Source organism: Hemicordylus capensis, chromosome 3 (genome assembly GCF_027244095.1).
Source record: "Hemicordylus capensis ecotype Gifberg chromosome 3, rHemCap1.1.pri, whole genome shotgun sequence".
NCBI lineage: Eukaryota > Metazoa > Chordata > Lepidosauria > Squamata > Cordylidae > Hemicordylus > Hemicordylus capensis.
In genome coordinates, this window is record NC_069659.1 from 270,676,524 (window position 1) to 270,690,838 (window position 14,315).

General features: G+C 40.7%; 1 protein-coding gene across 3 annotated transcripts in view; it reads left to right on the forward strand.

The window, feature by feature from the left end:
- GFRA1 (GDNF family receptor alpha 1) overlaps window positions 1–14,315 on the forward strand; it is a 325,570-nt gene that overhangs the window by 236,605 nt on the left and 74,650 nt on the right. For all 3 annotated transcript variants that reach the window (XM_053309092.1, XM_053309091.1, XM_053309094.1), the window contains exon 6: window positions 2,372–2,481. In XM_053309092.1, coding sequence (XP_053165067.1) covers window positions 2,372–2,481 — 110 coding nt within the window. The remainder of the gene's footprint in view (window positions 1–2,371; window positions 2,482–14,315) is intronic.

Consider the following 14,315-nt stretch of genomic DNA (forward strand, 5'->3'; position numbering starts at 1 on the left):
CACGAGTTCTGCCCTGTGTAGCATTCTCCTTTAGTTTACATCAGGGTTTCCCAACTGGTTGTACTACAATTTTGCTGAACTACAACTCCCATCATCCCTAGCTACAGTTTATTATGGCTGGGGATGATGAGAGTTGTAATTCAGCAACATCTGGAGCACCACAGATTGGGAACCCATTTTTTACACTGTCCACCATTTATTTCACTAGCAGCTGAGATTTTTTAGCTCAGCATGTCATAGGACTGGGTGTAAGTATATTATATAAGCATCCTCCCACCACCACACCACCACCACAATAATCACTAGATTCTGCACTGTGGCAAACCAAATACGGAAAGAAAGTCGAATGATTTAACCTCCATTCATTAAGCAGACATAGACAAACATGCATAATTTGCACTAGGGATATGCCAAAACGCGATTCAGATGTCCGAATTGCGGGCACCTTCTTTTAAAATGGAAGGCTTACATAGACCCTTTAAAGCGGAGGAGATCAGGTCCGTAGCTGCTCTTCCTATGCTTGCTGCCATTGCCACCATCCCGGCACACACACACACACCCCACACACATATGCCCGCAGGCTGGCAGGGCGTCTCCCAGATGCCCCTGCGCGGTACTGGCATGCACATGGCCTCTGTGTATGCCCAGAGACCATGTGCATGCTGGCGCCACACAGGTGCAGCTGGGAGATGCCCCACTGGCCCTCAGGCGTAGCTGGGGCCAGCACCAGGATGGCAGCAATGGTGGCGAGTGAAGGAGGGGCCCCCACTTTAAGGGGGCTGTGTAAGCCCTTGATTTTAAAGAGAGGTGTCAGTTATTCAGACAGCCGAATCGCACTTTGGTACATCCCGATTTTGCACGCTTTATATAATTCTGTTTCAACTAGCCAGGGATAGGGCAAGGAGCTCCGTATTCCTCAACCATTAGAAATATTACTGAGCATCCTTCTGCCCCTGAGATTACACCAGGCATTGCTCACACATCTTCAAGCCTCACAGCCTTCAAGGACTAGACATTGGCTGTTGTTTCGCTTTTATTTAATTTAAACTGAGATTCTTACAACCCAGTCCTATGTATATTTATGCAAAGGTGAGTTCCTCAGAAACCAATGGAACTTACTCCCAATTATGTGAGCCTGCAATTGCAGCATTAGGATGCCAGATTAGTGCCCAGGGCCAGGCACCATTTTCTGCATCGAGATTGTACATTGCCACTGGTTTTATTTCTTTATTATATTTTTATTCCACCCTCTCTCCAAGGATCACAGGGTAGTGAGCACAGTACTTCCCACAGCACACATTTTATCCTTCCAATAACCTGTGAGGTTAAGCTGAGTTAGAGTGACAGCCCAACTGAGCATCATGGATGAGTGGGGATTCGAACTTTGGCCTCTCTAGCGGTACTACTATGCTGTACTTAAGCATACTTTAAGTATGCTTCTACTTTATTTATTTATTTACTCACTTACTTACTTATTTTACTAACATATTTTTTATACAGCCTGGGCTGTTCACAACAAAACAAAACAAAATGACAACAGAGAAGTTAAAACATTAGTTAAAACAAAATAATAGACAACAGAAAAATTAAAACAGTTAAAAATAAATGACAGCAGAAAAGGTTAACACATTACAACAATTTAAAATTTCAAAACAATATTTTAAAACAATGTTAATACTTTGCCCCAAGCATTGCTGTGGTGTCTGTCAGCCATAGCGTGCTAGCACTTTTCCCATGCACTTGTGAAGTCAGTCCTGGGGCAGGATAGAGGTCACAACAGCCTCTTTACATGGTATCAAAAGAGTGATCCTGGGAATGACAGCATTGGTGCAAATCTGTAATTTTTGTACATACGGCTATTTCATGTCTTTTAAATAGTAAGTGTGGCACTAGTACATGGCCCTTTGCGGGATGCCACTTCAGCTATTAACAGTACAAACTACTTACCAAGGAGGCTCCCAGACATTAATTTCATGATCTATTAACCCAGTTGCTTGGACAGATATGGTTTCCTTCATAACCGATTTTGAACCCTGATTAAAGAGTCTTACCCAGTGAACATTTTGTTGATGGTTTTACCTGTTGTCCTGCATTGGCAGAAGCATTCCGGGTGCTCTGTATATGTATATTTTCCAGTACAGTGCTTAAAATGTTTTTATTATTTGCCATTTATACTTCACCACATCTTTGCTATGCAACATTGAGATAAACACTGTTCTAAAAAAAAGAGGCACAGTTTGAATAAGTACAGTGTATGTGTGTAAAAGAGAATTAAATATTGACAAAGAGAGAGAAGAGTGCAAAAGGTAAGACTGCCTAGAGGTTTGATTTTTAAAGATATGTGTGTGTGTTTTTTCTTACCACATTGCAGATCTCGCCTTGCAGATTTTTTCACAAACTGCCAGCCTGAGTCACGGTCTATTAGTAGCTGTCTGAAGGAAAACTATGCTGACTGCCTCCTCGCTTACTCGGGGCTTATTGGTAAGAGTGTTTTTTTGTGAGGTGGTTGTTTCTTCGTGGGGTTTTTTGGTGGGAAATGAGACTGTTTGGAGTGTTGTCTGAAAAGTGGAACAAAAGAGTAAAAACAAAACAGGAAAGCTGAAGATTTAATTGAAAATCAGGAATAAAGTAAATATATCCGGACCAGATTGGTTGGCTACTTATAATGCCTGGACAAAATCAGTGTGTAATTGATCTCCAAAAGTTATTTCTATTTCTTTAGTGCCAAAATTAATTGAATCCCTAAAGCTGTAATCCTAAGCATAAAGTAAAAATGCTGAGGATCAGTCTATAGAAATGAAAGCCAACAAAGAAGAGCTGTAGTGTAAAAGGCTGTTAGGAAAGGGAGATGTTTTGAATAAAAGAGGAAACTCATGACATTCTCTGAAAGAAATGGCTCTAATCCAGCTCTAGTTGAGTGCAACTTGACACATGCTATCACTTTTCACCCATCACTTTTGGCGTACAATGGAAATTGTGTTGTTCCAGCAAGTTTTTAAAAAATTAGGCTGAGGAGATTACGTTTGTTTGTTTTATTGTATTTTAATGTATGATTTCTGCCTGTTTTTAATATTGTTTTTATTTTAAGCTGTCTTGGGTGTCATTGAGTAACAATAATGGCTGACACGGTGGGCAGCCCTGTGGTGACATGAGGGGCCCACTGAGGCTGCTGCTCAGCTTGATAGGCAGCCCTGTCATGCTACAGCATGCGTTTCAAGTTGTGCAGCAGCCCCAGTGGACCCCTAACGTTGATGAAGGGTTGCCTGTCATGTGGACTACCAGCACCACCACCAGCAGTCCACAGCCAGATTAGTGTTGCGCAAGAATATAGCCTAATTATGTTTCACAAAGAAAGGAACCGCTGTTCCAAACCGGTTTTTGAGCTTGCGTAAGATGCGAAAACATTGCACAACCTGCTGCACAACCTCTTGCACGCTTTTGTATATGTTCCAGAGAAGGCCTTAAGCTTGCAATTGTGCAACATCGCAGAGCATTGCAAACTGCCTAGGGGCATATATTTTCTCATATTGTGCAAGTGCAACACTAGTCTGGATGAAGGCCAATATTGATCTATCGATCTATCTATTTAGTTAGGTGTTTTAAAAATATTTTTCCTTCTATGTATAAGTAATCTAAGTATTATAGGTATGATTTAATTCATAATAACAATTGATTTTTTAAAGCAATAAATAAACAAGAGAAGTTTGCTTCCACACCCAGATTCCGCGTGCTGGACTGGATCACTCAGCTATTGGGTATAGGAAGACCATTAATTATGAAATGTACTCTCATGTTGCTACTTTAGCTTGATTTTGTACATGCAACAGAGCCTCTCTTACCTTCAGCACCACCTATTATGGCCGTCGTGGTATACCTCTAAAGGTGATCTCCCCATGGCAAGTAGAACAGCTCCTAATTGCAGCCTCTCACCATGTGACTTACTTCTATCATATTGAGTCTGCACATTCACATTCCTGGTGGCTGTGGAAACATAACATGATGGGAGCAATTAATGTGGTGAGTCACTACTGGGAGACCGATTGCTTACCACAGGAAGACTGTTAGCACCCCCATGGCTACTGTAACATTCTTATATGAATATGATTAATATTTATATACCACTTCAACAAAAGTTCCCAAAACAATTTACATAGAGAAATAAAAATAAATTATTAAAGTTGCTCCCCTGGCTTCAAAGGGCTCACAATCTAAAAAACAAACATAAGATACAACACCAGCAACAGCCACTGGAGGAATACTGTGCTGGGGATGGATAAGGCCAGTTGCTCTCCCCCGTTAAACAAAGAGAATCATCACTTCTAAAATGTGCCTCCTGTTCCCCCAAGATAGACAGAATTAATTGTCAGTGCATTTAACCTTCCATATATGTCACGGATCAAAAAACTATTGTTATCATTGGGTATTTATGTGTCCCATATATCCACACAACGTAGTGTTCTATGCGCCCGCGCTCTCTCTCGCTCTCTCTCTTCTGTTTTTCTTATGTGTGGTGTCTTTTACCAAAGCAGCCTCAAAAGCTTTTTTAAAATTTATTTATTTATCTACTTAGCTAGTTAGTTAGTTAGTTATGTATTATTAAAACTTTTATACCGCCCTTCCAAAAGGCTCAGGGCGGTTTACATTAAAACACTATTTAAATCAATTAATAATTAAAACAAAAATTATAAAGCATAAAAATAATTAACAATTAAAAACATCGTAAAACAACAATTAAATAATCAGAAGAATTTAAAAACAAGTTTTAAAAAGCTGAGAAAGCCTGGATGAAGAGATGTGTTTTCAGGTGTTTTTTGAAAAATGCCAGAGATGGGGAGGATCGTATCTCAACAAGGAGCGCATTCCACAATCTCGGGGCAGCAGCCGAGAAGGCCTGTGTCTGTGTAGCCACCAAACGAGTTTTATTTATATGCCAAGAGCAGGGGGAAGGGCATTATGTGGCATCCCAGGTTCTTTCCCCAAAGGGCAAATGGTGAGGTATGGGTGAGATGGCATGACATTTTGGAAACAGAAAGGTCACCGAAGGGATATCTTGCAAAAATGTGGCAAAGGTGTGAGTTGGGACCATCAAGGTGTGAGGTGTGAGTTGGGACCATCAAGATGATATAAAGGTCACCAGAACAGGTGTGGATGAGCTTTGAGTGCATCCTGAGCCACATTTTCGAAATCTGGTCAGATATGCCCAGGCAAGTCCCATAAGCAGACATTAGTCAATTTATTACAATGGGGCAGGGGCATCTTTTATCCAAATAGAAAGAACCCATTCACATATGGGATAGACAGTTATCCCAGCACTTTTGCATCCACAGAGACCAAATCATGTATGTTAATGACGTTTAGAGTATTGTGTACTGAAATGCCAGTGACAATGCCCCAAAAGGCAACATTATAGAATTAATGTCTTTGAGCTATTGTACAAGATGTTTGGTGGGGGTTGAAATTTGCACATCACTGCTATTGAGGGTTAAATAGTGTTTATGTTTTCCTGAGCTTCTGTTTATATCAGTGTTTGGGAAATGTATTTATTAATACATTTATATCCTGCCTTTCCGGTCTAAGACAGGACCTTCAAGGCAGCAAACAGCAATTATTTGAAGCAGAGCAGCAATTTCATAGGTAATTCAGGTAAAGCTGTAGTATATTATGAAAATGACTTGTTCTAATTCTAGGAATAGGGATATAGCTTTCTTGGTAAATAAAACCAAGCACAATCCATTTACCTCCTAATTTGTTTCCAATCATTCTGCTTCCAAATGATCCTCCTATGTCCGTTTTAAACTATTTCTGAGATGCCTATCATTAACCATGAAGGCAAAACTATTTCTTCAGAGCCTCTGTTTAATTAACACTTTGGTTTATCATCATTAGCTCAACTTGAATGGCTATCAGATACCACAGACTTTACTTCAGAGCAAGATAGTGCACTGTGGTATTGAACTGGTTTCTGAATTCAATAACTCATCTTCATGAAGTGAATTTACTGAATATAACAGTCAGATGATAGAAGTGTGTGTGTGTGTGTGTGTGTGTGTGTGTGTGTGTGTGTGTGTGTGTGTGTGTGTAAAAAAGTGAGAGACTAACAGCATAAAGGCTACCATATTAGATTTGTTTCTTTTCAGAGTCTACACCTGTCATGAAACATCCCTGGTTGTTTCTGGTAGGTGTGAAAACCACAGCTCAACTTCCATAGCTGTTAAATCTTTTCTGATGAGATATCACCTGGAGGAAACATTTATAAAGCAGAATGTTCTTGCCCAGAAAGAAAGTGTAAGTGAGTGTGTGTGTGTGTGTGTGTGTGTGTGTGTGTGTGTGTGTGTGTGTGTAAATCATCACACACACATAAACACACATACTGGTGCAGCTTTATTACTGGAATAGCTTTTTGGAGGAAAAAATATACTAGTTTCAGAGGGAGGATTTCAGAGGAAGGATTGTTCGGTGCCAGGTCAGATGTATGGCTGAACACCCACAATCCATGACATTTCAAGTGTACCCCATGTGTATGTATATGTAAAACTGCCACCTTTCTATTCAGAGAAATAATAGTGTACCTCAGATTCTTTTGTGAACAAAAAGTGAACAGAGAATCGACATTATCCCATTGAATGTTTATCTTTCGTTCTCTTGGGCTAGAATAGCAAAACTTCCTCATATCCTCTAGCCAAGTTCCTATTATGAGAATGGTGAATAGGTATGATTACCGAAAAAAGTATAATTACTTTGAAGAGAATGGCTTTTATGGAAGAAAATGCAATGAAATGACTTAACTAGGTGTAGATAAAAGAAGTTTACTCTTGGACAAAGAATGGAGTAGCCTAGACATCAGATCCAATCAAGTGATGTATGGATGCTAGCTGCTGGCAAGAAATAACTTTGGTACTAATGGATAACTCAGAATAACAGCTGCTGGCAAGTAGTTCCCAGACATAGTGACTTTTGCTGAGAGTTTTATTGGAGCCATTATGCAATTTAACCTTAAGGATAACCCAGTTCCTGAAGAGAGGTACTTTTATGTTTCCATGGGCAAAGATACTGCACAAATGCTCGAAGAAAGACTGCAAAAACACTCTCTGGCATCAAGATCAAGGGAATGGGTCTCTAAGGAAGCAAAATCAAGTGGAGATCTGACTTTGGAGGGAAAATACACATTCTTCTTCTCTGCTAGCAGCCCCTAGACACAGAAAAGAGGATGGAAACTGACTAGTGTAACAAGAGTTCATGCCTTGCTTACTGCATTTACTCTGTTAAACTCAGAGTCTTCCAAAAGTAGAATTTCTATTAAATACCAAGGTCTCGGTAAGACTAATAATAGGGATGTGCAAATCGATTCAGGTACAAATTGATTTGTACCCACATCTGGCTTATTTGGGCAATTTGGAGACAGAACAAATCACCCCTGTGGTCCATTGGCTAGATTCGGGTCCAAATCGAATTGTTCCGGATTCATTTTGAATCATTTCAAGATTCGGATTCCTCCTGTTAATTTCCCCAGATTCCCAGCTTTCTTTATTTTCTTTTGTATTAAAGCTAAGCTCTAGCCCCTGTAGGAGTAGAGTTATGGAGCAAAATGTGAGGTCACGATTTTTCAAATGTTTGGCTCCTTTGGTGTATAATAACTAATGTCAAAAATTCCTAAAATATAAACTGAGTACCCAGTGGGTTGGGTGGGGGGTAGTTGGCACATGGGATGCCACTAATACCCCATCCCAACCTGCAAAGCAGTGGGGCCAAAATGAACAGAAGGTGTGTGATGAAGACACAAAAGAATCTAAACCAAAAATTCCTAAAAAATAAACTGAGTACCCCACTGCCTTGCAGGTGGGAGAGGGGGTTTGTAGTCGACATATGGTAGTTGACAGTTGGCACTGTCCAATTACAGTCAAAATGAACAGAAGAAGTGAAGATGTGCAATGAGGGATTCATTATGATGAAAAGTTATTATACACCAAAGAATCAAAACACTTAAAAAATAGTGATTGCACATTTTGCTCCATAACTCCACTTCTACAAGGGCTAGATCTTAGCTTTTTCTTTTAAAATTAAAGCGGGGGATCCATGTTAGGGTTAGAATAGAGTGACTTCGAATCCCCATTATTTCCTATGGCGGAAATATACAAAATCAGTAAGAACTAAATACATTCATTAAATATCAACCCAGTACCCCACTGCCTTGAAATTTGGTTGGTAGGTAGTACCCATGGGGACCTACCCACCACCCATATTTGGTGCCACCCATATTTGGTGCATATTTGGATTGAATCAAATCCAAATCTAATCAGGGGTGATTCAAGGGGAAAGATTTGGACACAAACCGAATCGGGTGATTTAATTCGGGCACAAATCGAATTTAAAAACAATTCATGCACATCCCTAACTAATATAAATCTATAAATAATTCATCATCCATAAGGGGTGCACACACATTCTGTGGTTGCATAGATTATTATGAGAATTCCTCCCCTGCATCTTGCAGTTGCCTTCACATGATAATCATAAAATTGGAATTGGCTTTGAGAACTCAAATATACAGCAAGTCTGAGAACTCATAAAATCATCTTAAGGTAATATTTACCCATCATGTTTTTGCATGCTAAGATGTTTACCACAGCCTGAGTGGCTAGTTTTCTCAGGACTGAGGACATAGTAACGTGATGTATTAACAAATATAATAGTAGCTCAAGAGCGACTTATGACATTAATGTGATGGGTAAAAGTCACATAGAGCAAGTTTGCCACATTAAACACTGCCATGGAAATGGAAATGAAATATGATGTTTTTGGATGAACATGGAAAAAATACAACGAATTATGGATTAATCATAACTTACATTTTTAAAATCAATTTTTAAAAGTTGTGATTTTGATTTTGTGTTCTGTTTTTGTGGCAGTTTCTAGCTTGTTTTTATACCAAATGCAAAAATGTTGGTGTATGTGGCAGAAAAGACCAGAGAACGTATTGAAATAGACCCAGTTTGCCCACTATCCAACCCTGAAATTTATAACTTTGCTGATATGTGCATGGTATGTGGCTGGAGTCCAAGATTCCCTCCAGAACAACAAAACAAAAAGCAGGGGAAATAATTTAATCCACTTGGTTTCACATCAGCCCCCAGGTTTAGATTCCAGACTTACTTTTACTAACTGTTCTTTCGGCTATTTTATATTTGTTGCTATATATACACTTGGGCATGGAATGAGCATATTATAGCCATAGCTTGGTAGCATTTTTATATTTGCCCTTTATCATTTAGACCCTAGTTTAGTATTTCCTGTTTTGCTTTGGAAATCTTTGCTTCTGTCCAGAAAGGATATAGCACTTTTTATCTGATCTTGTGCATAATCACTTCCACACCGGACAGTTTTCACAATGGAGGGAAGTCAGAATAGGGGTCCCCCAGGGATATGTATGAGGACCAGTGCTTTTTAACTTAATCATACATGATCTAGAAGTTGGAGTGAGCAATAAAGTGGCCAAATTTGTAGATGACACTAAACTATTTATGATTATGAGGAGATCAAAAAGGATCTCTCCAAACTGGGTGAGTGTGCTACAAAATGGCAAATGCTGTTCAGTGTAAGTAAGTGTAAAGTGATGCATATTGGGACAACCCCCCCACTTCACATATATACTGATGGGGTGTGAGCTATCAGTGACTGACCCCGGTCTTGGGGTCATGGTGGACAGCTTGTTGACTCAGTGCACAGCAACTATGAAAAAGTCAGATTCCATGCTAGGGACCATTAGGTAGGAGGTTGAAAATAAAAATGCTAATATGGCCACATTTGACATACAGTTCTGGTCACCGTATCTTAAGGAAACTGTAGAATTGGAAACAGTGCAGAAGAGGGCAATCAAGACGATCAGGGGCCTGGAGCACCTTCTTTATGAGGCAAAGCTACAGCATCTGGGACTTTTTAGTTTTGGGGGAAAAAGCAACTACAAGGAGACATGATAGAGGTGTATAAAATTATGCATGGAGTAGAAAGAGTGCACAGAGATAAATTTTTCTCCCTTTCTCACAGCATTAGAACCAGGGTCATCCTATGAAACTGAATGCTGGGAAATTTAGACCTGATAAAAGGAAGCACTTTTTCACACAGTTCATAATTAATCTATGGAATTCTCTACCACAGCATGTGGTGATGGCCACTCACTTGAATGGCTTTAAAAGAGGCTTAGACAAATTCATGGAGGACAGGTCTATCAGTGGCTACTAGACTAGTGGCTATAGGCCAGCCTCAGAGGCAAGATGCCTCTCAATACCAGTTGCAGGTGAGCAAGAGCAGGTGAGGACATGCCCTCACCTCTTGCTTGTGGGCTTCTCAGTGGCATCTGGTTAGCCATTGTGTGAAACAGGATGCTGGACTTGATAGGCCTTGGGCCTGATCCTGCAGGGCTGTTCTTATGTTCATTGTTAAATTTTACACCAATAAGGATATTTCTTTTTACTCACCCCCCATCAAAGGTGGGGGGAGCCATATGAGTAATGTACAATTGACCATCGCTGTTTAGCAACTCTAGGGCATAATCTACATGCCATTGAAATCAGTGGCAAAACTTCCATTGATGTTAATGCATCTGTGATATATAACACTGTTGAATGCAAACAATTGCAGTTCGAATTGTATCTCATATTTAATGAGAAGGAAACAGTTAGAAAGCCTTTTTTCACTTTGAACAGCCCCTCAGATCTGTCATCTGTTCCTTTCCTGTTAGCTTGTATGTCCAACAAATTAGAGAGGTTCATTTGTTTTATGTGAGTAGTAGAGCAGTAGAAATAGTAGAGTAATGGCACAGCGGGGAAATGACTTGACTAGCAAGCCAGAGGTTGCCAGTTCGAGTCCCCGCTGGTATGTTTCCCAGACTGTTGGAAACACCTATTTTGGGCAGTAGCAATATACCCTGTTTCCCCAAAAGTAAGACCTAGCTGTAATTTCTGATGTACCGCTAATTGCCCTAGTGCATTTTGGGGGGCTAAAATTAATATAAGACAGTGTCTTATTTTCGGGGAAACACGGGTAGGAAGATGCTGAAAGGCATCATCTCATACTGTGTGGAAGTTGGCAATGGTAAACCCCTCCTGTATTCTACCAAAGACAATCACAGGGTCACGGCACACTTTACCTTTAGAGTGACAGAAGCAAGGAGCTGTCTGTATATCAGCTAGGATGCTACAGTTTTGCTGGAGAAACTTTGGCCCTTGAACTCCCAATCCTATCCTAAATTGTTACTTGCTTTAGTCAGATTCTCAGTGACCACTCTGTATTTGGCTGGGCACTTGTTTATCCCAGTGTGCAGAGTACTTGTGGTAAATGCCTCTTCTGAATAGTCCAGTAATAGTAGTAGTAGTAGTAGTAGTAGTAGTAGTAGTAGTAGTAAAGTAACGTTGTGCCATCGGGTCGGTGTCAAATCCTGGCAACCACAGAGCCCTGTGGTTTTCTTTGGTAGCATACTGGAGGGGGTTACCATTGCCATCTCCTACACAGTATGAGAGGATGCCTTTCAGCATCTTCCTATATCACTGCTGCCCAATATAGGTGTTTCCCATAATCTGGGAGACATACCAGTGGGGATTCAAACCAGCAACCTCTTGCTCCCTAGATAAATTAAAGAAACAAACTTTATTTGTTAGCTGCCCCATAACAAATTGTTCTCTGGGCGGCTCACAACACAGCATTAAAACATGAAATAAAAACACATAACACATTAAATCGTAACAGACCAAAAGCGGGAGGGGGGGGGAGAAAATACAAAATGTAAGTATGCCCTTCAGTTTGATGCACCAGCGCAAACCTGCCTGATGTAGGTTGAGCAGCAGTGTGCCAGACTGCATTTGGTACTTGTAGTGAACAATTCAACACTTCCTGCTTGTTACGTACCATGCAATCTAGACTGAAAATCAATGTAGCCAGCCACAGTGTGTTCATGTAAACTTGCTCTTTAATACTACTCCCCTTCTCTCACACCGGGATGCATGAAATGCTGAGCAACAGACCTTTACTTTAGTGGCTAGCCCATTTTTTTTCAGTGCTCTTTTGCTCCATTAATCCTCATGGAAAATGTAATTTTAGAAAAAGTTCATCAGCTTGTCCATTTTATTTTCATAAACTTTATTTTGTCATTTCATTTCCCCTTTTAAATATCTGTATTTCTGATACAATAATACATGATGGTTTAAATATTTCAGTGCCATCTCAAAACATCCAGCTATTTTTGGTTGCTTCTCTGGACATTTTATTTCTTATTCCTGATTTCACTATGCATATGGCACATGGGTCATCCAAATAGTCCATCGCAAGCACGTCTTTCAGCCCCCCACCCCACATTTATCTTTTGTCAAACTTTGATGCTGGTGAGAATTGCCCATTTGATTGCATTCTCTCCCCCCCCTCCCCGACACCCACACACATTTCATTATTTCAAAACTGTTATTTGCCAGCTTCTGCAGACATTGGGCAATTATTGCTAGAGTTGCTAGTTAAAATGTTTAGATTCAGAGTGTGCTTTTAATCTAATTCAATAGAGTCTGACAACAAAACAAACATATCCTTTTCATCATTGTGCCCATTTGTATATAACTTTATTTGTTTTTTACACTTTTCCATGGCAACTATTAATGTTTGTTTTTCATTGTTTCCCATGTTGATGTATGAAGTGGTGGTAGTGGATGTATGAAGTGGTGGTGGTTGATCTGTTCAATTTCTGCCTTGGTGACAGAAATGATGTATGTTGCTGACTTGGGGCTCCATTTTCTGTTACTATTCACTGACTTTGCTTTTGGCAACCTACAAAGCCTAGAATAAAATCCACTGTGATCGTAATGTGTCATAATGTATATCCTGAAGCCATCACTGACTTAATACCCCAAATGACTATTTTCCATGATGCTTTTTCCAATGTATATCAATGGAATATGTCAGGAGAGAAAGCCAAATGCTACGTCTGGAGAAAATGGACATCCTGTTGTCCATTCAGACAGTGAGGGGCCTTGCTCAATGACAGATGTTTCCACGTTCAATCCCTAGCATCTCAAGGTAGGACTGGGAAAGTTCCCTGTTGGAAACTGGTGAGCTGCTGCCAGTCACTCAACTGAGATAGATGGTCTAATATCCAACTCAATACAAGGCAGCTTCATATGTTCCAGAATTCTAAAGTACTTCCACATGATCAAAACATACTCCAGTCCATTGTGTGTAGTGTGACTTAAGAGTTGCAAGTAAAATTTGTTCTGGGTTTTAAAAAAATATTATTTTTGCAGAGCAAACACTTTCATTAGCAACCACCCATCCCTGTCTTGCCTTACGTTTATGGAATTCTCGGATTACAGCAGAATAAAATAAATTAGATTATGGGCATCTTCCTTCCTTCCTTCCTTCCTTCCTTCCTTCCTTCCTTCCTTCCTACCTTCCTTCCTTTTTGCTTCCTATATTTCTATACCACCTTTTTGCCAGTATGCTTAGAGTAGTTCACGGTTTAAAATAATGGTTTATAGTTTAATTGATACTAGCTGGACCAGGCACAGAGCACCCAGCTTTCTGGCTGGCCGGCCCGCTTCTCCCCCCCGCACACACACACACGCTTTCTGGCTGTTAAGCCAGCTGGAAAGCCGACCCGCCACCTCCTCCTGCCCGCCCACCAACTCCCAGCAGTGGCCTCCACCTCCCTGCGGCCGGGCCGGCTCGCCGCTGCCGCCTCCTCCCCCTCCCTACAGCTGGGCCAGCCTGTCACCGCCTCCTGCTCCTGGCGGCTGAGCCAGGCTGCCGCCTCCGGCCAGCACTGCTATTTTCTCCCCGTCACTATCTTATCTGGCAGCTGCTCGCAAACTCTTGTGAGAGATGCCATGCATGGCATTAGCAACGGGTACGTTTAAGAGAATTATATATAAATAAGATTATATATAAAGATAATACAAAAAAGGAAAGAGCAAGGATAGAAGAGGCACCATTTCATAGCTGTGAAATGGGAGGAGCCACATGGTCCTATCCAGACTGATGGAAGAGGCCTTGTTGTCTAATCTCTCCCTCTGTGGGAATGGCTACAGCTGCAGGCAATTCTGGAAAGGGAGAAGGCAAAAGGCCTAGTCAGGTCAGTGGCTCTGGGAGAGAAGGAACTAAACAGAAGTTAGTCCTAGCCAGGTCAATGGAGGAGGCCACGTTATCCTCACCTTCTGAGGCAGCCATGTCAACAAATCATGACTCAATATCTGACATGTAATTTCAGCCATTTCTTCAGGCAGACACCTCTGCATCAGCAATACTCCTTTGTCCTGCCTTCATATTATTCCTCATTATAGATC